This window comes from Hippocampus guttulatus, chromosome 5 (assembly GCF_054856545.1).
Source record: "Hippocampus guttulatus isolate MCC_2025c chromosome 5, RoL_Hgut_1.0, whole genome shotgun sequence".
NCBI classification, from domain to species: domain Eukaryota; kingdom Metazoa; phylum Chordata; class Actinopteri; order Syngnathiformes; family Syngnathidae; genus Hippocampus; species Hippocampus guttulatus.
This window is the reverse complement of record NC_141265.1, coordinates 7,655,730-7,681,256: the sequence shown is the minus strand read 5'-3', so window position 1 is coordinate 7,681,256 and position 25,527 is coordinate 7,655,730. Positions and strand designations below refer to the sequence as shown.

Sequence of the window (25,527 nt, the reverse complement as noted above, 5' to 3'; positions counted from 1 at the left end):
CAAGCGGAACGCAGCTTCGGTGGTCGCCGAGGCAAAAACCAGAGCGTGGGAGGAGTTCGGTGAGGCCATGGAAGCCGACTTCCGAACGGCTTCGAGGAAATTCTGGTCCACCATCCGACGTCTCAGGAGGGGGAAGCAGTGCACCACTAACACTGTGTACAGTGAGGATGGGGCGCTGCTGACTTCGACTCGGGACGTTGTGAACCGGTGGGCAGAGTACTTCGAAGACCTCCTCAACTCCACCAACACGCCTTCCTTGGAGGAAGCAGAGCCTGGGGACTCTGAGGTGGGCTCTCCTATCTCTGTGGTTGAAGTCACCGATGTGGTTAAAAAGCTCCTCGGTGGCAAGGCCCCAGGGGTGGATGAGATCCGCCCGGAGTTCCTTAAGGCTCTGGATGTTGTGGGGCTGTCCTGGTTGACACGCCTCTGCAACATCGCGTGGTCAACAGGGAGAGTGCCTCTGGATTGGCAGACCGGGGTGGTAGTCCCTCTTTTTAAAAAGGGGGACCGGAGGGTGTGTTCCAACTACAGAGGGATCACACTCCTCAGCCTCCCTGGTAAGGTCTATTCAGGGGTGCTGGAGAGGAGGGTCCGTCAGGAAGTCGAGCCTCAGATTGAGGAGGAGCAGTGTGGTTTTCGTCCCGGCCGTGGAACAGTGGACCAGCTCTACACCCTTAGCAGGGTCCTCGAGGGTATGTGGGAATTCGCCCAACCAGTCTACATGCGTTTTGTGGACTTGGAGAAGGCGTTTGACCTCGGGGAGTTCTGTGGGGGGTGCTTTGTCGGTATGGGCTACCGAGCCCCCTGATACGGGCGGTTCGGTCACTATACCACCGATGTCAGAGTTTGGTCCGCATTGCCGGCAGTAAGTCGGAATCGTTTCCAGTGGGGGTAGGACTCCGCCAAGGCTGCCCTTTGTCGCCGATTCTGTTCATAACCTTTATGGACAGAATTTCTAGGCGCAGCCGAAGCGTTGAGGGGGTCCGTTTTGGGGGCCTCAGTATTGCATCCCTGCTTTTTGCAGATGATGTGGTGCTGTTGGCTCCTTCAAACAGGGCTCTCCAACTCTCACTGGAGCGTTTCGCAGCCGAGTGTGAAGCGGCTGGGATGAAGATCAGCACCTCCAAATCTGAAACCATGGTCCTCAGTCGGAAAAGGGTGGAGTGCCTCCTCCGGGTCGGGGAGGAGATCTTGCCCCAAGTGGAGGAGTTCAAGTATCTTGGGGTCTTGTTCACGAGTGGGGGCAGGAGGGAGCGAGAGATCGACAGGCGGATCGGTGCAGCGTCTGCTGTGATGCGGACGTTGTATCGGTGTGTCGTGGTGAAGAAGGAGCTGAGCCAAAGGGCGAAGCTCTCAATTTACCTGTCGATCTACGTTCCAACCCTCATCTATGGTCACGAGCTATGGGTCGTGACCGAAAGAACGAGATCCCGGTTACAAGCGGCCGAAATGAGTTTTCTCCGCAGGGTGTCCAGGCTCTTCCTTAGAGATAAGGTGAGAAGCTCGGTCATCCGGGAGGGGCTCAGAGTCGAGCCGCTTCTCCTCCACATCGAGAGGAGCCAGATGAGGTGGCTTGGGCATCTGATTCGGATGCCTCCTGAGCGCCTCCCTGGTGAGGTGTTCCGGGCATGTCCCACCGGGAGGAGACCCCGAGGAAGACCAAGGACACGCTGGAGAGACTGTCACCCAGCTGGCCTGGGAACGTCTCGGGATCCCCCGGGGAGAGCTGGAAGAAGTAGCTAGGGAGAGGGAAGTCTGGGCTTCCCTGCTAAAGCTGTTGCCCCCGCGACCCGGCCCCGGATAAGCGGTAGATGATGGATGGATGGGTTTTATCATCTTTGTCATTTTTTTCAGCGGCGAGAGCAGGACTGTGAACAAGACCACATCAAATCTCAGATCCGAGAGTTGCGTGGCCAGCAGACGAACCAAAGTCGAGAGCTGCACAGACTAGGTGAGAACTACTTCTCTATAAATAGGGCACACCCTCACACTTGGATCCATTTTCCACATCCCACACATCTGTGATTGTTGCTATACAAAACCTTGTATAGGCTGTAAACATTCACCTGAAGGTCAAATTTTGATAACTTGCAGGAAAACACTGACCATGTGTGTGCAGTGAACTCGTGGCTACATTAAGGCAGTTAAATACAACTTCCTCTCAAACGCTTGTTAAAACAGCCAGCTAAAAGAGTGTTTCTTCTCAGGTGGCAGTCAAAGAGTCATATTAGCTTTGAATCTTTAAAACCTTTCATCTAGCTTTATTAACTGTGCAGAGGCGTTTAAGCCATCGGCTTAAATTTTTTTGGACTCTTTAGTGTGAAGAAATTTCTGTAAACGGTTGAGGCCATTTAAAAAACGGCATAAATACAGGCCTTCAGAGCAGACTGAATAGATTTTTTTTTAAATTATACCTGATCATTGATATCTTAGTTATACTGTATTTACAGTATTTACATCTAAAGCTTCTTTTATCACTGTCCTTATTAAACATTGTAATTTACTGCGTAATCATCCTTGAGTCGTGACACAAGTGCTATTCGTGTACAATTAACTCCCTACTCTACAACCATAATACAATTCTATTTGTCCTCATCCATGAGTCCTTCTCATGGATCTGGATTTTGGCTCTGGGTTTTAGGAACCAACAGTGGGAAACCCAGCAGCCACAACTCGAAAAAAATAAAGTTGATACCAGAACAGCACCCATGTTTTCTTGATGTGGCACAGCAAATATCCTCATGTTCCTGATTTATTCCCGCCTTCTAATTTAAGACAGGGTGAAACTAGTGTCAACAACAAAAAAAGACCACCAGTGAAAAGCACTTCTCAACAAAGACGGAGAAACAGAGAACATTATGTGGTTGGGGCAGGAGTGAGTAGGCAGTGTGAGCCGGTGGTTTTCCGAGTGGCTAGTTGCCCCCCCCCCCCCTCCCCCGGGCAAAAGTATGTGAAAATGAGAGATGAGCCTGTAAAAAGCACATTCTTTGAAATTGTAAACAATATAAAAACACATTCCCATGCTTCTCAGACAAAAAAAGCTTCGACAGTATTTACAAGCTTTAAATATACATCCATGTGATCAGCCATATTGTGCTCTATAGTAACTTTTACTGCCAGGGCTATGATTTAGAAAATGAAATGTTTGTATAGACTCAGCGGGAGCCATTATATCCTTGTCTGGCATGACCACTTGATATTCTGCCCACCATGGATGCCTGTGAATACAGTCGTACCACTTAGTTATAAATATAACTGAAAACAATGAAAGCCCCTCATATATCCACGCTCTGTGTTATTTCTCAGCCATTTCATATTATTATATTCTTATAATGTAGTGACCATAGAAATCCACTTCTTCCTTGACAACTGTGCTATTTTGTTTGTGGTTTGTAAGATCGCTTTCCCACTACCCGCTCCCCCCGCCCCCTATGCAGCAAATTGGTATGTGTATAAGTGTCAATTACCAGATGTACATCTGTGAGTATGTGACTAGTTTGTACACGAGTGTCCAATTCAGTCGGCCGTGGTGCACATTGTGCGCTCGTCTCAGGGTAACCAACATGCTTGGCTTCTCGCTACCTTTAATTCATTGAGGAAATTAGTCGATTAGATACAGTATCACTGCTGATATCTAATGTAAAGTATTCGAAGTGCCACAAATGTGAACCGGACAATCAGTGGGAGATAGAATTCTAGCTAAATTGTACGGGATTGACAACGTATTCCAGTGTCATGTGTTTTTTTGTTGTTGTTGTTTTTTTGGGCACGGTACTTTGTCAATCAATTTAATGAATTAAACAACTCTAATAATAGGAGACTGCTAATGTAATGTGAATGCGTTAAAAAAAGAGCCTTTTTCTTGCGAGGTTAATGGAAGGGGGAATCGTAGGACTGCATCTCCACTTACCTAACAACCAAGCAAAAACAAACAAATGGCTATAGAAAGCATACATATTACTTCTTCGTAGGGGTAAAGTCAGCTGCTTGATAACTCGAGTCTGATCTGGTTTCTCCATCTCAGGAATGTGCCCAGCCACAGATATTTCCCCCATTAAACCTACTGTTGTGTGTTTAGAGGAAGAAAGGATGTGGGCGCCGCTGTGTTGTTTGGAGTGTGGTTTCCTGAGGAGAGAGGGAACGGTGAAGGAGCTCAGACGGAGGGGAATGAAAGCTCTTGTCTCTATTTCACTTCCTCCTTGACGTTGGCCTACCTTTTAGCAGCACTGCCTGCTTCATCGCTCCACTTCCTCCTCTTTTATGCGCAACACAATCTGACAAATCTATCTCTGGAACAGAGGCTAGTCAGGAGGAAATGCTGACATCCCGTCGTGTCTCCACGTGTCAACTCTCTGATCCTGGGTGATATTTTCTTTCCCAGTGTCTCTTTGATCTGTGTGTATCCGGAAGTATGTCATTTCCCCCCTTTTTCAGTCACTTCAATACTACCTGTTACTTCTCGTAATATCCAGTGAAACAAAGAGGAAATATTGAATACTCAAAGGTGTAGTCAAATAATTAAAAAAAAAAAATCTTTACACTAATATGTTCTATGAACCACCACTTGTCTAAACACTGTATATTGTGCTTGTGGAATATGAATTAAGTAGCAAAATATATTTTTATCTATCTCAGGGAGTGGTCATTTTGGAACTTATCAACTGAAAATGACATCGCTAAGGTAACGACCGATCACGACTCAACTTGCAAACGTCACATGACAAATTTATAAAACAGGTGAGCCTTGAATGGTTACCTGAGCCCTGAGCAACTGTGATGTCATTTTCAGTCAACAGCAAGTGGCAAAATGGCTGCCTCCTGAAATGGGGAAAAAAACAGATGGATTTTGCTGCTTAAATCATATTCCACCAACACATTATTAATCAGGAATGCAATGTTTAGACTAGTGGGGGCACATAGAACATATTAAAACAGACTTGTTTTTTTCAACCCGTTACAATTTTCACTATTTAGAGTAACAACTTATTCATGCCTTTTGAACATCTCGCTGTATTTTATTTTCTTTTTTTGTTTTTGTTTTTTCTTTCTTCTACGTTCTTCACGCACATTTCACTTAAATGTAGCCTGTAGCGTCAGACATTTCAGTTCTAAAATAAAACTGTAGCAGGACAACTGAAGGGAGAGATGCGTGATCATACAATCGCTTTTTTCCCCAAAAGAGATGTGTGTGCGTGTGTGTGTGTGTGTGTTAATGAAGAGCATTGTGGAGTGGCTCTAGAATTATGAGTAGTTCATAGATTCACGATGCTGGTGAAACATTTTGCAATTTGGAAAAAACATAAGAATTTGAGGCAGCAAGTGAAACTCAGTATTCACTTGACAGCTGGCCACCACATTTTGTGGGGTGGCCACAAACTGTCGCTACCCATTGCCATCCTCTTATTGTGTTGTTATCAGTGTTTACGTTTAGATATCGTCACATGGCTTCTCGCCGGTAAGGTATGTCAGGCTGGTGAAATGTTATCTGTGTCGTTGTATGGAAGCATTTTCCGATTACAAACGACAGCATTGACATCCCTGCGCTAAACCCACTTTGCACTCTTCATCTTCTGCGTTGCAGGCTCCAACTCCGGCATGGTACTCGTTCTTGACCATTTGGCGAAAGAGGATGGCTCTGCACCTCTGCTGATCCAGCCACAGAGAGAAGCAGTGGTCACAGAGCCTGACCTGGTTCTGTCTCACCGTCAGAGGTCTGATTCTGCAGCTTCAGACTGCAGCATGACCTCTTTACTTTCCAGATCCAATATGGATTCTGTGACGACAGAAGAGAGCCTTAACTCAACCTACAGAGCACGTTCAGATTCTGGAGCCTCAGAAAGAAGCCAGCGCTCCTCTCAGCGCAGCAGACAAGACTCTGGGACGTCAGAGCATAGTATCGAATCCCAATCATGCATCAATCAGACAGTCGCGACAGGTGGCTCCGATTCTTGTGTCGGGCTCCCTCTTGGTTCTGGAGGTTTTGACAGCATTGATTTGTCAAGAAACCGCACTGACTCTGGAACATCAGATCACAGTGTGAGTATGTTCTCTGAAGAGAAGTGTCCAGAAGATAAAGAGGAGGTGGACACAAGTGTTTCAGCTCACAGTACCGACTCGGAAAGTGAGAACAGAAGCCTCCACATTATTTCCAGCCATGACCACCTCGTCAACCAGGATCTTACAGATGGATCGGCCCTGTCTCGCAAACCCCCTGAAACTTCCCCGGTCAATGGTATTGAAGAGGAAAAGCACGACATCCTGAGACAAAAGGTAAATGACATTCTATATTGTCAGCTCTGGTGGTCATTTGGTAATAATGTTCAATGGAGACACAAATAACAGCCTCAAATGCTAACTCAAAACATATCACGTCTCTTCAAGAGACTATAAACTGTCACAACTTTCTAAAAGAAATGAAAGGCTTTGATCTGAAATAAGAGCGTTCTCGGAGTAGTTCGTTCACGTACAGTAAAATTGTAATTTTACTCACTAAGACCTTTTGTGTGTGAGTGAAAAAGTGATTTTTTTTCCCCTGTCGAGTCATTGACAGTAACTGTCAAAATCAGACCGCCAGAGGGCGCTATTTGGTCACAAAGCATGCGTTTATGAGCTGTCACTTTCTTTCCCCCTGACACCCACTCGGCACTTCGGTAACACCCAGGTTACATTGGCACCCATAGGCGCACTGTGCTGAAATCCAGTTCTGGCCTGTTTATCCCTTTGTTGCTCAGCTACACAATCAAACACATCTGCATCTGAGTAGCTCTGCTTCCTGTCAGCAGTTGTTTGTGAACCTCACCTGTTGTTTGAGAGGAGAAGGCATTGTTCTGTCTCTCTTCACCCAAAAGCACAGAAGACACAATCATCAGTGTTAAATGTTACTTCTCGTGTAGGATTTCTTCTTCAAATGTGTTTACCCAAGCCTAGCCTCAACTGTCCATTTCGATTTAGGCTGATGCTCCGAAGGCTGAATGTAATGTCAACACTCTGGGGCCCTGGAGCCAAAAAAAGAACCGATCCCCGCAACTTCACTCAAAATACAAGTGTTATGTAATAAAAACTCCAGCAGTCAATTTTGTACTTTATGTTAGATAATGTGTACCGGTAACTTGAACAACAGCCATCCATAACAACTTAAAAGCCTCTTCAATCCACAATAGAGCACTGTGTGTTTATTAATCTATTGCAATTTAACTTCAACTCTCTGCACCCTTCTCCACTGATGGCTCTGTTCTGTTTTTGGTTTCCTTCATATAGATGAGAGCATGTGATCAAACCCTCACTCATGGCAAGAATGCTGGTAAGGAAAGAAAAATGAACTAATTGCTCATTATGCATGGGTGGCTTGTGATAAGTGTAACCCGACTTCAGGGTTTAAAAAAAATATATATATATATATATATATATATATAAGACTACCGGTAATTATTTATTTACTTTGACTTTCAAGGAAAAATTTGAGACACGCATGTTGTTTGGCAGTGAACTCAACTCAGCTCACTTTACAAAAAGCAGTTTGACAAAGAGTGTCAGAAAAAATCAAAAAGAGGTTGAAGTTAGCTAGTTTAATGCCGACACATATTGGTTTACTACATAAATAGCATTTATATGGCAGTGTTACAGCAGATATTTGAACACCAAATGGTACAGCACCACAAGTAGAAAAACAATATTTTCTTTATCGAAAAACAACTCGTTACTGCAGACGTACTGTATCATTTGCAATAATTGATTGAAACACCTTTGCATAGCTGCGTGACTGCATTACACTGCTGCCCGGTGGCCAATTCACACACGCCAGAAGGATCAACAACGAATTATGATGCACAAACAGCTTAGTTCTTTGCATTGTTTTTTTTTTTGGGGGGGGGGCGCTGGAACAGATTGACATTTCAATGGGGAAAGATTTGAAATACAACAGACCTAAGTTACGAGTGTGGTCATATAATGAATTAAACTCACATCCCAATGCAGCATTGTACAGTATGTGATAGTTTAATTCCATGCAGTGATGGATATCAGCCAAGAGAATGATAGGTTTTTTGTTTTTTGTCTCATGCCACAATAGTAATCGATGAGAATTTATAATATGTGGTTAATGATGACACCATTTTATACTCTCACTTCGCGTAATACTCTTCATGTCGAGGCTAGACCATAAAACAAACATACAGCGACAATATTATGACCACGTTCTAAGATATCAGAATGACAGTCAATGTGGTGCATTCAGATGAAAGAATTACAGCTTCACTCCTGTTTAAATTCACAGCACCTGAGAAGAAAGATCTTCCGCTGGATCAGTCCAAGCGCACCAACTCCGTTCGGGATCGGATGCGCAAGTTCAATGAGGCCAGTCAGAACATAATTTCCCCAGCTTTGAAGAAGGCTCCCTTAAGCAGCAGTGGCCAGACAAACTTCTCCAGAGCTGCGGAGCTGTTGACTCCCACTGCAACATCCCTCATCACTTCTGGCAACAGGCCAGCATGGGCGCGCGCAGACACCGCAGCGAACACCTCTGCTGCATCCAAGAGTCAGGCCACACCTCAACTCAGAGGTGTGGCTAACAAACCTCTGCCTTCAACCGACCAATCCCAGCAGGCCATGGGTGGTACGACGCACCCGGCCGAGAAGAGTGAGCTCGTCTTGAGGGAGTCAAAGGAAGACCAGACCCCAGGGAGAGGAGCTGGGCAGCAGAACACCCAAGAAGCAGACCCAGACATGAAGACATTCCTCACCATTGAGATCAAGGATGGTCGTACGACATCTTCGTCCCAGAGGGGCAACATTGTCCCCATCAGCAACATGTCCCCACGCGTCACTGCTAATGCACTGGGGCAGAGAACAGGTAGGGCATGTTAGCAACAGGAAACACTTTGATTCCAGTTTAGGTAGCATTTTGATAATTAAAGCATTGTTGTTTGGCAGCAGCTGTTATTTACTCTTTTGCACATCAGAAGCAGGCCTCCAACTCCCCGAGCTGTGGAAAGTGACAAGCACCAGTTACAAGTCACACGTGGGGTGATGACAAAGCGTTTCGTCATACTACTGAATATGAAGAAGCACGCTCGTTCTAAAGGGTGCTTGTTATAGAGGGGCCTTGTTGAGTGGGTGAGGTCAGAGGTTGACCACAGAAAGTATATCAGCACAAGGGACAGAAAAACTGTCCCTCTCCAACCAGACTGAGTAGTAGGATAGAACAGACTTTGTAAACCAACACAATGCGCTGCTTTGTGTGCTGTGTGATTCGCTTTCAAAGTCGAGAAGTCTGAGGGGTGAATTGGAGGTTTCCTTTAAGCTATTTACAGTCCATTGCACCTTATAGAATTTATTCCATCTATTACTTACAAGATATATTTACCTAAAACATTATAGGATGCACTCTTTCGGTTTTAGGCTCTGATTTTCATTTCCAATCTCATCTTTTCTGTGTGCTCGAACAGGATACACTATAGAGTTGTTTTTGGAAAATGTTCATGTAAATTTGCATTCATCGAACAACCATGCTGTCATGTTTTAACTGCCACCGAACATGTTGTAGTTAGTATACAGTGTAGAGGCCTTTTTAAATCTCATTTTTGGTGTTTGTAATTTGATTTAGGGGCTTAATTTGTCATTAGGATCTTAGTAGTGATAAAAGCAGTCTGTATGTTAAGAGCAATGTTTAAGATGCACAGTGATTGTCAGCTGGGAGGAATGTATGCGTTTCTTTCAGATGCAAAATTGACGTGATATCTTTTAACAGTACATCCAAACAACAAGGCATTGTAAGTTTTACTTTAACCTGTCAGCCATGATCACCAGCCCAAACAATTCATTTCAGTCGGTCAGGCAGGACCTGTGCATTTATTGTGCACCCTCGACTTCCTTTAGGATGTATTCGGTGCCCTTACTATGCTGCTTGCTTGTTTGCCCCCCACCCGCAAACTCTTATTTACTTCAATTTGTGTCTCCTGTTCTCCCACCCAAACATTCTTCAAGTCTTGGGTACATCGTGATCAAACGTCTCTTGATTGGTTGGGGGAGGAGGGGTGTGATGCATATGAACACTCAAAAATTTATATATGTGAAAATTAGTGTCATGTACATATTTCTTTCATGCGTCATGTACGATGAGGGTCTTATTTTTATCACGGTCTGGCATCTTATGTAACAGACTAATGGCGAGCCCAGAGCATGCATAAATATATAGCAGGGCCTTCCTTATGTCCAAACCCTAAAATGTGAATCTCTGTCTACATCAGAGCTGACTCTTGGCCTCAGACCCGCACCATTCAAGATCACCACATCTGCCAGCATCTCTTCTGGATCCTCGATTAAGGTACTGGCTTTGGGAATTAATTGTAAGTCATCACTGAGGCTCTACAGGGCTGATCAAAATATGCAAAGCACTTTCTCCGTTGGGGTTATTTTGTTCAAATGAATCTGCAGAGTTTCTCTGCAACAGAAATCCCCTATAAAGGAAGCAGGCATGTCTGTTCTGTGAAAACCAGACAGAGTAAGGGAAGCAGAGGGAAGAGCGGTGTTTATCAAATACAGCGAGGGTAGCCAGTCACATCTTTCCTTCTAGGGTATGTTAAGGAGAGCAAAGGAGGAGGTGGTGCTCAGGGCATTCCTCCTTTTCTCACACCAAGGAAATGCCCACTGAGATCTATCGAGGAAGTGCTAGTTAAGTCACATCTGACTATCATCCATCACACCGAAAGACAAGTTGTTCCATTTCGTCTTTATTTGGCCACGCATAAGATGCATCTCTTTTGGGAAGCATCTGGAGATGACTGCTGATGGAGGAGAGTGACTGGTGTTCGACGGTTATCGCTGTTCAGTGTGGGGTTAAAATCCAATTTGTTGCCTTCGTAACCTTCACTGCCCTCCAAGAAAGGAAGTGTTTTGATGAACTGAGGGGAGGGAGGTGGGTCTTGCCTACTCTTTAATGGCACTGGTGAGGGCAGACATAATGTCTTGGGATCAGGGAGTTGGTTAATTGTGGCTAGGAGGAGCCTCTATGGGGCTCCAGGCTTGATATAAGGTGTTGGGAATGAGAGCATGCCCATCAGTTAGAGCCTCACTGAGACAGGTATGAACTAAGACACTTCATCGGTGTTTCAGAAGAAAGTAGCATTTTGTTGGGAATGAGACTGAGATACCTGAGCACATCAACCTAACATGCAGGTAACCTCTTACTTTTTTTTTTTAAGGATATGTGCAATTTAGGTAAGTGTTACCAAATATTTAAACCACCTACAACATCACGACGTATATCCAGCAACCTATAGGTCACTCCTCAATCAGTATTTTGGCCGAAATTATTGCTTTGGTTGCAAGTTTGTTTCACCCCAGGTTCCTTTGAACCACTGACATTACCGATGGCCAGAAAGTGTCGCGCACCACGGATGACTGCATGCATGTACCACGACGCACCCGTTTATAAGTGACGAGTCACAACAGTGCCATCATTGTTGTATCAGTTGAACATGGATGTCAAGAAGTCCGTTTTTGTCATTTGGTTTAACGCAGGCATCTTAAAACAGTTTAATTTTGTGTTTGCCAATTTATTTTCATTTTAAAAACACTACGTTCAATACGGATCATCCAATACAGAGCTGTAGGAAATTTTTTACCGTCACATAATTTTGGCTGACTCTTAACACGGAGTTGATGATTTAACAATATTTTTGTTTTTATACCGCAATTGTACTAAATCTCTTTAGACTGTGCAGGTAAAGGTGCCAAAATTAATCAATCAAATTATTCGATTAATTATTATGAGTCTTAAGTTAAAATTGGCCAAATCCTTTCATATTTCATCGTCTCAACAGTAAATATTCTCTGATTTCTGTAGTCCTTCATGAAAGCAGACCAGTTGTGTAATCAAAATACAGTAAGACATTTGCTTTTATTTTGGAAAATGATGATTAACATTTTTACCAATTTTCTGACAGATTACAAACCAGACTCGTAACTGAATCAGAATCAATGTATGACCTCAGAAGTGTACAATTAACTTTGTTACAAAATGATTCATATCCGATTGTTTGATTGAATCAGCTATTCTAAAACTATACAATAGTGAAAGCCTTACGTGTAGGTGTACTGAAGTAGCTCTGTGTGAATATCCCTGATGCATCAGAAAATATGAGAGAGAGAAAAAAATATCAGTCTATTTTATTTTTGTTACTTTTTAAGCAGTATGCTACATCTTAGCAAGGATTTACAGATGAGTTGTCTAATTTTTATCGCTGGCCACATCACCGTATAGTCTCACTCTTTGATCTGTTTGTGTGGTCTTGGCTTCTCCTCGGTGGTCCACTGACAAAAACCTCCACTATTTCCTCCGTTGTATTTTTATTGCTCTTATATTGGTGACAGCTGTGGCCAGAGGCAGCGTTGCCTCTTTGCTTTCTCTAACATATGGACGTCTGCCCATCTCAAGAAAATTTGGATGAAAATAATTCTTACACTGTTTAGATTATTGTGCTTGATAATATTATATTGTAATTGCCCAATTGCCGGCGCTATTTAGCCACACAAATTTTCTTCTTAAAATCAATGTCCTATGTCCATAAAAGTTACATCGCAACCTACTGTAGATAAATATTGTGTAAAAATTAGAACTGCGAGAGAATGCGTTTCCAGAGCCCAGAATTTCAGAAAGTTTCAAAAGCAACAAACCTTGCACTTGCTGCACGCAGCTTTGGAGTTGCCCTCATTATAGATAATACAATATTACAAATAATATAAGATTAATAGGGATGAGGTCAAAATGGCCACGGGACCATTCAATCAGGCGTTTTCCGATGCTGGATATTAATTCCTTACAGTCTGTCGTCACAGCTGTTCCTGCTCCTCCCCCTGCACTCGTCCTTGAGCACCAATATAATAGAAGCAGAGTGATGACAGCCCAGTCACAGTCTGTGTCATCGTCACAGAGATAACTGTTGAGTCCCAGCTCATAAGCGTAACTTGCTGCTTGCACCCCAGTGGCCCACAGTCAGTGATGGATTGTCGTAGATTTGCAGTGTGATGATGACACCATTGTTAAAATACCGCCGAGCCATGTCACACTGTGTTTGACCAACTGCTTCACATAGTGTACATTGCAGATGATGGTCTGCTTTGCAGAGTGGGGGCTAACTGCAAACTTTTATACCCCTACTTGCCCTCAGGCATTGTGATTTCCTTCCGTTTTATACTTGCTCTGGTTTAATATTTCTTTGTTCACTGCATGCCTTTATTTCTGTGCTTTATGGGGTGCTATAGTACACGGCATTATTTTTAGGAATACAGCAGTCAGCGTTTATACAGGGTCAGGCAAAATGATCTGACACATTTGTTGGTTAAATAAAAGGCAAATCAAGTAAAGAAACAAAAAAGTGTTTTTATTTTTTAAAAGTACATCTAATGCCATTCTGTTTCGTTATGTTTTAAAAATCAAGCCGAGTTCTGGCCGTGCGAGGTCGGCCGGTAGATTTTCGTTTCAATGCGGATCCAGTAGCTTTGAAGTTGGTAATCAATAACAAAATTGTCTTTCGAGCTGGTCATGTCTACCAAGATTGAAGTGCAAACTGAACGCTCGTTGTGTTGCAGTTACAGATTCGTTTGTTTTGATAAATGTTTCCACAATGAAAGTGTGATGTTGCTGCCATGAATTGGACTGGTGAGCACCAGTCCAGTTCATGGCAGCAATTGAAAAAGAAACGAAAACAATGGCATTATAAAGAAACAAAGCAACATGAAGGAGAGAAGATCAAATTCAAGATTACGAGTTCACTCAAAATATTCCGCATTTAAAGTGTAAGAGCGTGGCAATTTTCTAATCTCATTTTTGTGACGAAATGTACTGTAATTTCAGTCATATCATTTTGGTTACAGATAGCTAGATAGATATCATGCTGATGTTCCACTTGTCACGTGCAAATGGACTAACATAATCCAGAAACATTTAATGGATAAACAACTCTCTCGCAAACCCACAATGCACTGGACTCTGTAAATGTGAACATACTCAAGAATACGAGGCAGCATGTGTGCAGTATCTCGACCTGTGTTGCTTGTGTTCAAATGTTAAACAAAACATTCTTGGAAAAAATGTAATAAGAGATCAAGTTCAAGCTAACATTCAGTGGACCGCCAGTCTTTTAGTCCAAAAAGCGCTTTGTTACAGCTGCAGCTCTTGTGAAAGCGATCTATAAATAAAGATGCATTGTCTTGTAAAAACAACCACGCGGATGTTCCTTAACCACAGTCAAACAAGCAATCTCAAGGAGACTAAAAGACTTGTGTAACTCACAATGAACTATCTTCAGCCAAATCATGTCTGTCTTCCAATGGAAGCGTGAAGCCTTGTGCTGTTTTTTGTTTGTTTGTTTTTGAAATTGATATATGATTGCGCCCTCTGAAGTATCCACCATTGCCCCGCAGCTGACTGGCGCAATGGAATCATGTACGAGCCAGAGATAAAGAGACATGTCTGTGGCACCTGGAAAAAGGGGATGGAACGCCTGTTGCCTTGGCAGTGGGATTCCTTGCATGCTCATTGGTTGGCACGGTTTGGGTCAGTAAAGAGGGGTGGCGTGTGGGGTGTATAAAGAGCACGTGTTGTTTGACAGGTCCTAGAAAAGGACTGCAAGAGAGAACACTTGTTGGCTGATTTAATTTTATTAAAACTAGTAGCTGCATGACGTTTTAATTTGAGAACAGAGTTTAAAATTCATGAAGAGCTGAACATTGGGGTATTCGTACATCTTTGCAGCCAGTTACGCCAATTGTGACAATGCCCGGTGTTAATTTGGATTTCCTACCAGCCCCAGAGGGTCCAGAGGCACTAGGCAGCCCAGATAGTGCTTGTTCTGCATCTGGCCTAGAGGAGGTCATTGGAGATCTGCTTTCACAACAGGAGGATGAAGAAGAGCAGTTCAGTCAGGGGAATTTTGAATTGGCGCTGAGATGTGTGGTGGAGGAGATCCACGGTGACCTCAAGTCATTTCAAAAGCAAGTGGATTCACAGCTGGCGCAGGCAGGAATTCAGATGATGCCTCTGGCCCAGGCGCTGTCTAGTTTGCAAGAGGAGAACTTGAGGCTGAGGAGTCAACAGGAGAGGTTGGTGATGCAAGTAGAGACACTTTGCAAAGCGATGGGGCTTCCTGATGCTTTAGCGCAAGTCATCTCAGACAACCCATCCAATTCTCCATTGAGCGATTCCCATGCTTGCACAACACCAAATGCAACGCTTCATACAACCCATGAGGAAAACTTTGATAATTCAACTGGGGACGCTCCACCTGTTGAACCCCAGGAAAGGAAATCAACAACCCAGGACCTGGGCTCGGCTTCAGAATGCACAGAGGCACAACCAACTTTGGAACTTGAGCCAGCGCCAGTCTCTCACCCTCCAGCCTTTGCGTCTTGCCGCTCTCTCTCTGCTCCCGCCCTAATGGGAAACATTTCATGGAACAGCAGCATGGTAGTACACGTATTATGGTTCTGATTATGACCTCTTTTTAATATGTTGGTTTAAAGGGGAAGTCAACCCAAAAATATTCTTGACAGTAATATGTTTTATGCGCCTCCACTAGCCCAAACATGGCATTCAGATTAATGTTGCATTTCTGGAATTTGAGTTAAGCAGTGAAATCCACCTGTTTTAGCCATCTCAGGGGGCCGCCATTTTGCCACTTTCTGTCAATTGCAAATTACGTAACAGTTGTTCTGAGCTCAGGTAACGACCAAGCACGGCTCTCTTCTTTTCTAAAGCCAAGCCATGATTGATTGCTACTGGAGTCCTGAGCAACTGTGATGTAATTTTCAGTGAACAGCAAATGACAAAATATCCACCCTCTGAGATGGACAAAAACGTCTGGATTTGACTGCTTAACTTGTATTCCACAAACACAACATTAATCTGAATGCCGTGTTTGGACTCGTGGGGGCACAAAGAGTTTCTGATTGTAAAGAAATCTTTTGGGTTGGCTTCCACTTTAATGAGTGTTGTTTTGTTCTTGTGTGGATAATGGGTGAAGATGACAGGTGGGACTTCTACCCAAGGCCTGAAATTGGACTTAACCCTGCAGAATGGTTTTGTTCCACCCCAAAGCTAGTTCAAATTCTAAATGCCATAGATATTTGATTATCATGGACTGTTTGTCTTTTACGGGGAGTGAGCTAACACTGTCATATCCCTCAAATGACCCATTGTGACCGGTGTGTTTGGCTATACACGGTATAATTGGTGGATCTGATTGATGCTACCGAATACATAATTGATGGTCCTGGACAGATGATGGCCTTAGAGAGAACTGATTTAAAAATTAACCATTAATCTGATCAATTGGCCTCAACTCTTTCTCCACAACAACACCAAAAACCTTAGACACTGAGTTTGCAAATTGTCTTAAACATGACTTATGCACAAAGGCTCTTAGATTTTTTTTTCTCCCACCCCCCGCAGGCCCACACACATTCTGTCTTTGCGAAACTCAGAGGCCTTGTTTGGCCGTGCTGCAACTCCAAACATTCTTTGTCAGTCAAGTGACTTTTTTTCCACCCAGTCCCAGGGGCCACAAGTTCACGAAGATTTGCTCAACAGTGATCATGTAATACAGGCTTGTCTTGCCTTCGTCCCCCTCTGGGGAGACCTGGTCAGGCCGAGGTCTTCCTAGAAGAGTGGTGGACCGGGATGGAGACAGCTGTCTGAGCTATATCTGGACCTGGACCTGATTATGGCAAAAGCACAGTGGCCGCAGCTACAGTGGTCTTCCACAGGAATTCAGCGCCATGTGAACATTTTGAGAGGTGTTTTGTTTAGGATTCATGGTCGCTGGAGATATTTTGGTATACCCCTAAGGCGTTTCCCTCTCTAAACAACTGCGTGAAAGTACTTTCATCATCTCAAATGCTTCCCACAATGTTCCAACTTCCAAAAAGTACACAATTTATTGTACATAAAACTTCATCAGGTTAATTTAGAGGTACATTTACTTTAGTCACCAATGACTGGTGTATTTAGTTGTTGTACTTGCATGTATGGTAGGGTAAGGTGTAATTTTGTCATATTACGACTATGACTTTTTTTTGTGATCTGCTTTTAAATTATTTGTTTGGTGGACAGAATGTTTTTTTCATCATGATTTTTACTTTATTAGTACAACCTTTCAATCTTCCATAAAATTGGCGCATGTTCTCCAGTGTCTAATGGTGTGACATAAACAGTCGGTTCCCGGCTGCTCAGTCACATTTAACAAAGCCAATGTCAGTCACACTTAATGAACAAGTGACTATTACCTCTCTTTCTGCCATGGCCCGATGGAGCAGGGGGTGGAAGGAATAATGAGCTATGTGGAGTGGGCAGTCTTTGTCCGAGAAGAGAAGATTATTAGGAGGGAAAGATGTGGGCTTTGAAACCAAGTTCCCTGATTCAGGCCTATTATGGTGTTCACCTAAATCCTTCTGTGCCTATTACTTCGTAAATGTCAACAAACTTTGAATGTGTTTTCTTAACATCACCCTGGTCTCATAATGCTGAAACTTAGTCTGTGATTCAGACTTGGAGATTCGCATTGTATCCAACTATGGTCACAGTTTAGCAATCTCACGATAAATAACAAACACCCCTTATTCTGCATGTTTTTGTTCTCGCTCTTATTGCCTTTTATTTTGTCTGGTGTAGATGGAGACCGAGCCCGTCGCTGCCTCAGAGCCGGTGTTTTCATCCGGGCCGTCGGTCCAAGTGCACATCCCAAATGGTTCCACAATCCAGGCCAATGCTGAGGAGTCTCCCGGAAAACTGACTGCTGACCAGTTGGCTGCTATAGAGGATGAAGAGCTCCTCGACAAAATGGTACTTCACACCCAAGTTATGATTCTAAATGATTTATACAACCACTTGGTGACCAATACAACAGCTACAGACATGCGCAGAGTTCGCGTATGTGCAGTAAATCTTGTCAGCTGGTTATATTTGGAAAATTCACAGCCTGTTGCTGCGTGTTGGCACTTTATTATCATCGGAACAGCATGCGTAAACAGTTGTGACCCCGATTGTGTGGAAGGACTAGCCTCTCATTGTTACTCTTTGTAACTCTTCCAACAGCTTGATGAGTCCAAAGATTTTGAGGAAAGGAAAATGATCCGTGCAGCCATGAGGGACCTTCGCAAAAAAAAGAGAGGTAACAAAAGCAAAACTAATCTATGATATCTATCATAGCCGAGTAGACAATGCCTCTAAAATGCAAACCTCTAAAAGTCACAAAGGCACGAATGGGTTGTTCATTGTAAACAAGTTCTATATTTCCACTCACTCTGCTCTCAGAGGCCATGCTGGGGTGCACTCAAGAGGAAATAGGTAGGACAGGTTGGCTTGCAGTGCGGTTTATTAGCTCATATGCTTGCATTTTCCATTTTGCGTGTGTTTGCACTATAGCACCGTTGTCCAACACTTGGAATGGAATACATCTGTGTGTTGGCAAAGGCAAGACGATAGTTTGATGCATGTTTTTATATTTTTGTTTGAGAACAGTGTTTGGCAATCATCACAACAGGTGTTCTAAAAATTCACGCGTCAACTTCATTCATGCAGCTGAGTTAACTGATCTATAAAATTGTAAGTGCATGATGCACTCATTCTTAATAGTCATAACTGTAAAAGTTGGAAGGTCTAAATCATTTGGTACTTCAAAATAGATTTGTTCTCGTTCTTTGGTCACTGTTTGTTTTTACATTGCACTCGACAGAAGTCTTCATGCACTTTCCCTCGGAAGCCTATTTATCCTTAATTGTGGAAGTAACAGGTTTTTCATATGCATCGTGTCTCCCTCTCTTTTTGTCCATTGATGACACTGCATCTCCTCTCTCCATCTCCCCCCACCCCCTTTGTTCCATCTATTCCCCTTCTTATCCAGATCAGAGAGAAAAAGAACGTGAGACCCGTCTGCAGGAGCTCCGGCAGCAGCGAGACGAGCGTTCTAACAAAAGTCGCACTGGAGTCGGAGCGGGAGAAGTGGTGATGAGGAAGGTGGAGAAGTCTGCAGATGGCTCCACACTTAGTCAAGTTACCAAGACAGACCGCTTTGCTCAGTCCGGTATTTTTGTCATTTTGCTTTTTCCAAACCTCCCGAAAATAAGGCATTTTATTCAGCCTGTTGAGAATATACGAGCTGCCGATGCCAACTATCTAATATCAATGTGTGTGCTTAGATGACGGCAGCAGGTCATCTCGCAGCACTGTGTTTGAGGCCAGTTATGTGCAGAAAACAGACAGTGAGTTGTTGCTTCTTTCCCACCTTCTAATCAATTCCACCCATCATTACCTGTACTCTACACTGCATGTTTTGCTTGAGTGTTCTACTAACATGCTTCTCTCTACATTTTAGGAGGGACGGTCCAGTCTAAGTCATACAGCTATACGTCTTCATCCTCCTCTAATACAAGCAAAAAAGTAGGCAGGTGAGTTGTTTAAGCCTTTTGCACAATATTATCTCACCAGTGGTTACATGGAATTCGTGGTTTTAGTTTCCCAAAATACACTTTATTTTTACATGTGCAAATTTGGGTACCGGTACTTGAGATTGGAACATGGGCCAAAAAGACATTCAATTTAAATTAGGTTGTGACATTTTTTTCTCTCAAAGATTTCACATCATTCAAAACAGTTTGATCTATTGCAACCTCATTTTTATATGACTGACAAAATTATTTATATCCACAATAAATGGCTCATGTGAATTTTTATTTCTTGACTGGGTATCCTTCACAAGTAATTGTCACAAGTGCCACAGTAAGTTAAGTGAAGGTACTTTAATGAAATTAGTTTTGAATTATTGACAAAAACTCTGACCAGACATATCTCCACCGTTAATTAAGGCATATCCAATACTGCAAGCAGATAGGGAATACTTGATTAGAATGCAGTAGATACTGACAGAAATTAACTTGTCCCTTTAGAATGGTTAAAATTCTAATAATTGTTTGGTGAAAATTGTGTGATAAGATCTGCTACTGAATAATTTCCTAATTGTAAAAAATAATCATCATCATTTTCATCCAAAAGGCCACTCAGCAGTTTGAAATTAACTTGCCCAAGCTATGAGTACTTTTGCGCATAACTGCATATACAGTAAAAACTATTTGGGGATGCCCACGGGGCTACAATGCGGTTGTCAGTCACCATGCGTTTTTACAAACACTTTGTGTTCTTTTCCGACTGAAGTGTTATGCATTTGATAATTTCAGTGTGTTTGATCGCGAGGACGAGTCGTCGTCGTCGTCTCGCAGTGGCGGGTTGGCCGCGGTGGAGCGAAGGCAGGCCGAGAGACGCAAGGAGCTGATGAGGGCGCAGACTTTGCCCAAGACCTCGGCCATGCAGGCCCGCAAAGCCATGATAGAGAAGCTGGAGAAGGAGGGAGGCGGGTGAGCATAAACACTGAGATGGACTAACCAAAAAAAGGAAAGAACAAGCAAGTATTGACATCAACTCTCCTCTTTAAGCCCGGGACATCAGGTGGTCTCCAAAGTAAACAAGGTTCAGCGTTCCACCAGCTTTGGTGTACCCAACGCTAACTCCATCAAGCAGATGCTGCTCGACTGGTGCCGTGCCAAGACTCGCTCATATGAGGTGCGCATCCCAGCCACGTGCTCACCACTCTGCTTTCATGCCACCCATTAAAAGTTGATCTGAACCTGCTAATGCGCCCTCGGCCGGGATAATATCTAACTAGCCAGGGAATGTTTCCATCACTTAACTCGCTTTTTTTTTTTTGTTTTCCTCTCCCCGATCAGCATGTGGATATACAAAACTTTTCATCGAGCTGGAGCAACGGCATGGCATTCTGCGCCCTGGTACACAACTTCTTTCCAGAGGCCTTCGACTACAGCTCCCTGAGTCCCAGCAACCGCAGGCATAACTTTGAGGTGGCCTTCAGCAATGCAGAGTAAGTTCAAACATGTGACTAGGTTGACTCAGTCGCTGGTGATTCACCACTTCAGCGCTTTTGAACTTTCTGACATGGATAGACCATGTACAGTATGCTCACCCAATTCAGCCTTATGGACAGCAGAACTTGGATCTACAACTAATATATGCACTCATGGGCCATGAGATCAGTTACATCTGCACAGTCTGATAAGCTAATGCAAGAGCGATATTAATTACAATCAGAGATATAGTCATTTAACATGTCTAGGTTTGCGACTTGCAGTGGTATAGAACTGCTCTGCATTCAATTGAGAGATGCGTTTTACCTTATTTAGCTACGCAAGCGAGGGACCTAGAAACAAACGTTTCAGACAATGTTTTGATATTTTGAAATTGAATGGAAAATGCATTAAAATGCCAATGCAGTGCAATGCCCTTTTTACGCATTTGAATAGAATTCCTTTTTCATACACGGTGTCCTCAGTTTACGACAGTCCCGTCATGGCATTCCAAGGCTACGAACTGTCACATGGAATGAGAAAGGACACTCGAGTACGGCTTTTTTCATTTGATTGTTTTATATTTATGACTAAGTGTTTTTAAGCCACGAAGTGGTTTGAGTCATTACAATTATGACCTTTTGGGGTTATGAATGGCGTACGAGCTAGTTTGCACAGCTGCAGCCAAATACATCAGTACATGTCTTAAGAAGGCATGCTTCTAACTTATTGTTTTGTTTGCTTGTTCTGACTTTATTGCATTAGCACATGGTCCTACGACTACAGCACAGTATGACTTCTGTACAAATTTGTGTTACATTGCTGTTGCAGGGACTGAACTTGGTCATAAACAACGGACTCATACAGAAGCAAGTTATAAAATAACTCAAAATGGGTATAATTGAAATAATCAAATAAAAAATATTAAATGATATTAACCCTTTCAGGGACAGCGGTTACTACAGTGGACAGCTTATCAGTTTATCAGCTTACAGCGTGCATGAAAGGGTTAATATAAGACTGATTACCACGGCTCTTGTACTCTCATCTCCTTTCTAAACCACAGATCTGTAGGCAACCCCCCCCCCCCCAAAAAAAAATTGGTCCCCCCCCATCAGCCATGCAATATCGTCTCCCTTCTTTTTTCTCCTCTACCCACGCTCATTTTAATTTCTCCTGTCATCATACTATACCTGTGATGTCACCCAAGTGCACCATGCCCACACTGGTTCGTGGTTTATGGACCGTCACCTGACCACAGTCACCACCTGTGTGCTTGTGTGTGAATGTGCACTCTTCACATGCACTGAGCCCACTTGTTTTTTTGTGGTTATTTGGAGTCACACACACGCACACTTCGCACATACACGTGTTTCACCTTACTATGAATAGTCGGATTGTTCTAATGAAAAAAAAAAGGCTAAATGAGCATCGCCTGACGCTCATTTGACAGTTTTGTTGTATGTCTCTTGTGTATCCTATGCCACATATGTATGATGTATCATGATGTTTAAGAAGCATGTCAACACATTGCCACTTGTGTGAACACTGCCAATGTAATGTTTGTTTGTTTGTCTCTCTGCTGTCTCTGTCCACTGAATCTGTATTATGGCTGCTCACTGCATTATTTGCGTTATCTCCTTCATGTCTTTCCCACCTGTTGTTGTCCTCTTCTTTCATCTCATTTTCTCTCCATTCCTTCTATTGTTTGCCTCCTCCTCTTTGTCTGTGTCCTCCTTCCCGATTCTTTCCGGGCGCAGGAAACTAGTGGACTGTCCGCAGCTGCTGGATGTGGATGACATGGTGAAGATGCGCGAGCCTGATTGGAAGTGTGTGTACACATACCTGCAGGAGTTCTACAGAGGTCTGGTGACCAAGGGCCTGGTTAAAACCAAAAACTCATCCTAAAGGCTCATCCGAGCCTAAAAGCGAACCCATGGTGAGAGAGGGAAAAGGAAGCCTCACTGTGGTTCTTCTCGACCAAGGGTTGGTAAGTCCGGTCCGAGAGTGCCGCTTTCCTGCCCGTTTTGGAAGTGTCTCTCCTCAACACAACTGATCAGCTCATCAGCAAGCTCTGTAGAAGCTTGATAACGAACCTGATCATTTGAATCACATGATCGAAGGAGTGAAACCTCTAAAACAGGCAGGACAGCCGCGCTCTAGGACTGGATTTGCCTCCAGCCAGTGAGAGCATGTGCCGTTCAATGTTTGTGAGGAAATTACAATAACATGTTTTATGCGCCTCTACGCTTTTAGACACAGCATTCTGATTGTGTTTCTGAATTTGAGTTAAGCAACAAAATCCGCCCATTTTTGGTCATTTCAGTCACGGCTCACCTGTTATCTGAAGCTGAGCCATGATTGATTGTTACCTGAGCCGTGAGCAACTGTGATGTCATTTTCAGTTGACAGAAAATGGCAAAATGGCCGCCCACTGAAATGGACACAAACGGGAGAATTTTACTGCTTAACTTGCATTCCACAAACACAATATTAATCTGAATGCGGTGTTTAGACTAGTGGGGCTGCATAGAATATATTAATGTAAAGAAAATTTGAGGGGTTGACTTCCCTTGAAGAAAAGAACCAAACATGGTATGCTTGTGTCTCTTTGTGCATATTATCCAGACTTGATACTGTATAGGCATCCGGCCAGGTCGACCTGCTCTTAAACACTCTAAAAGGAGTAAATGTATCACATTGTTTCAAACAGACAGCTCTGGAGACAAAACAGAAAGGGGGAAAAATAATCATCTGCAAGTTTGTGTTGTAGCCTGTGGTTTCTTTTAATTCAGTGATAGTTTACATGTGTTTATGCATTAGACTATCAAACACTTTTTAAGATGCTATTAAAGAACGAATGGTTGACTGCAGCCCCTAAAATAGGAAATGACTTATTTTACAAAGTTGTTTCTTCTCATGCAGTAGGGCAGACTGTATGTCTTGGCCATTTTTGATTGGCTGCATTGTGAAGAATGCTGAGATACAAGTACAGTACTGCATTATGTTTGCATACTGGCACCATGTGGTCAAAATGTGTAGTGCTCACACATGAAGCACACATGAAGTAGTCGGCAACAAGATTCGTTTTCCAATGTGTGGCCTGCAAGTAAATTTGGTCGATTTCAGCCCATTCCTCCTTCAAATCGAAAGACTGTTGTAGTTCTCGCGTGTTCATCACAAGTCTAGCTAGTCGTCATCCCATGCATGCCGCTCATGCTGTGTGTCTTTGAATGCTTCCCCCCCCCGCAGAACATACGCCAACTGCATGCCTTTGCTGGAAGTGGAGGACATGATGATCATGGGAAACAAACCCGACTCCAAATGCGTGTTCACCTACGTGCAGTCTCTGGTCAACCACCTGCGCAGGCACGAGATGGCCATGGGTCGGCCCTCCGACCTTTTGACGTAGGTTTGGTGACAAACGTTGAGCTTCGGTGTGCCTGGTCGCATGTTCGCTAACGAACAAAGGCAGGGTGGATTGTGTGTGAGTTTGTTCAATAATTCCGTCAGCAGTGTTGGTGTTGTCCTCTCCTGGATAAAATCACATATATAGTTTCCAACAAGATCCTGTTGAAGGAACTAACTTTAAACTTGACATTTTCAAAACAGTCACCCTTTTTGCTACTTTTTAAATTTTTCAATTCATTCATATGTATACGAGTGACACGCAGCAAGAGAGGCAATGATATACACTACTTCTCTTTTTAACTTATTTATACATCTATTTTGTATTGTAAATTCTGTGTCATCGTTCCCACTAAACAAGAATTCTTATGATGCGTTATTGGCATTTAATGTTGGTACTTTGACATTTTGGACCCAACTCCTTTATTCACTTTATTATTTAAAGTTATTTTCCTTCTGGTGTCACTTAACATATTACTATTTAATGCATTCGCACTGGGTTGTTTATTGTAGTACATATACATCTGTATTCATATCGATGTAAACTAAGCTGTCTGGTCTGCAGTGCTCCTGAAAACAAGCATCAGGTTTGGACAAAACTTATGTACTGTGTGTGTCACAATGACAAATGATCAGTGATCTTGCCGCCACCATCACGCTTGTTTATTCTTAATGGGGGGGGGGGGGGGGGGACTATTCCTAATGGATTTGATTTTTTTTAATGGGGGGGGGGGGCTGATGAGCACCAGCTCTCAGTTTAAACAAAACACCAAACATGAGTGCATGTGTATATTTTACAGCTAAAAGAATTTTCAAATGTTTTTTTTAATGTCTACAATGAGCAGTGTTTTAAGATCTTGGTTGGATAAAACTAAATGTATTCACTCTATTCTGTAGCTCTTGACATAAGTGAAATGCGATCCCAGTGCTACCAACTAAGAAACAAACTCCACACACAAGGCAGGGAGTGATGTACATAAGATGTTTCTGTGCACCGCACCTCAATGTGAATTCATTAAAGCAGGCAAACCAATTTTTTTGGTGTTGGATTATTTCTCAAGGGGGGGGGGGTTAAACATGGTATTCTGCAACCGGTGCAGTGGTGTAAGGGCATCATTCAGGAAAACTCGCATTTTCTCCACGACTGAAGGGAAGTTTTAGATATTTTTGTGGAGCTTTTTAAGTGAAAATATGGAATTGGACTAATTAGTT

General features: G+C 43.2%; 1 protein-coding gene across 5 annotated transcripts in view; it reads left to right on the top strand.

Moving 5' to 3' along the window:
- smtnb (smoothelin b) overlaps window positions 1-24,994 on the top strand; it is a 49,811-nt gene extending 24,817 nt beyond the window's left edge. For 2 of the 5 annotated variants that reach the window (XM_086110989.1, XM_086110994.1), the window contains 15 exons: window positions 1,855-1,951; window positions 5,582-6,270; window positions 7,258-7,300; window positions 8,273-8,848; window positions 10,245-10,321; window positions 17,666-17,836; window positions 18,089-18,164; window positions 18,308-18,340; window positions 18,897-19,076; window positions 19,192-19,254; window positions 19,368-19,440; window positions 20,227-20,403; window positions 20,482-20,608; window positions 20,773-20,924; window positions 24,160-24,994. In XM_086110989.1, the coding sequence (XP_085967115.1) occupies window positions 1,855-1,951; window positions 5,582-6,270; window positions 7,258-7,300; window positions 8,273-8,848; window positions 10,245-10,321; window positions 17,666-17,836; window positions 18,089-18,164; window positions 18,308-18,340; window positions 18,897-19,076; window positions 19,192-19,254; window positions 19,368-19,440; window positions 20,227-20,403; window positions 20,482-20,608; window positions 20,773-20,924; window positions 24,160-24,319 (2,694 nt within the window). In that variant the 3' untranslated portion in view covers window positions 24,320-24,994. Of the gene's footprint in view, window positions 1-1,854; window positions 1,952-5,581; window positions 6,271-7,257; window positions 7,301-8,272; window positions 8,849-10,244; window positions 10,322-17,665; window positions 17,837-18,088; window positions 18,165-18,307; window positions 18,341-18,896; window positions 19,077-19,191; window positions 19,255-19,367; window positions 19,441-20,226; window positions 20,404-20,481; window positions 20,609-20,772; window positions 20,925-22,667; window positions 22,847-24,159 lie in introns of all 5 variants that reach the window. The other 3 variants (XM_086110990.1, XM_086110992.1, XM_086110991.1) reach the window with 3 other exon arrangements.
- The last annotated feature ends 533 nt before the right edge of the window (window positions 24,995-25,527 follow it).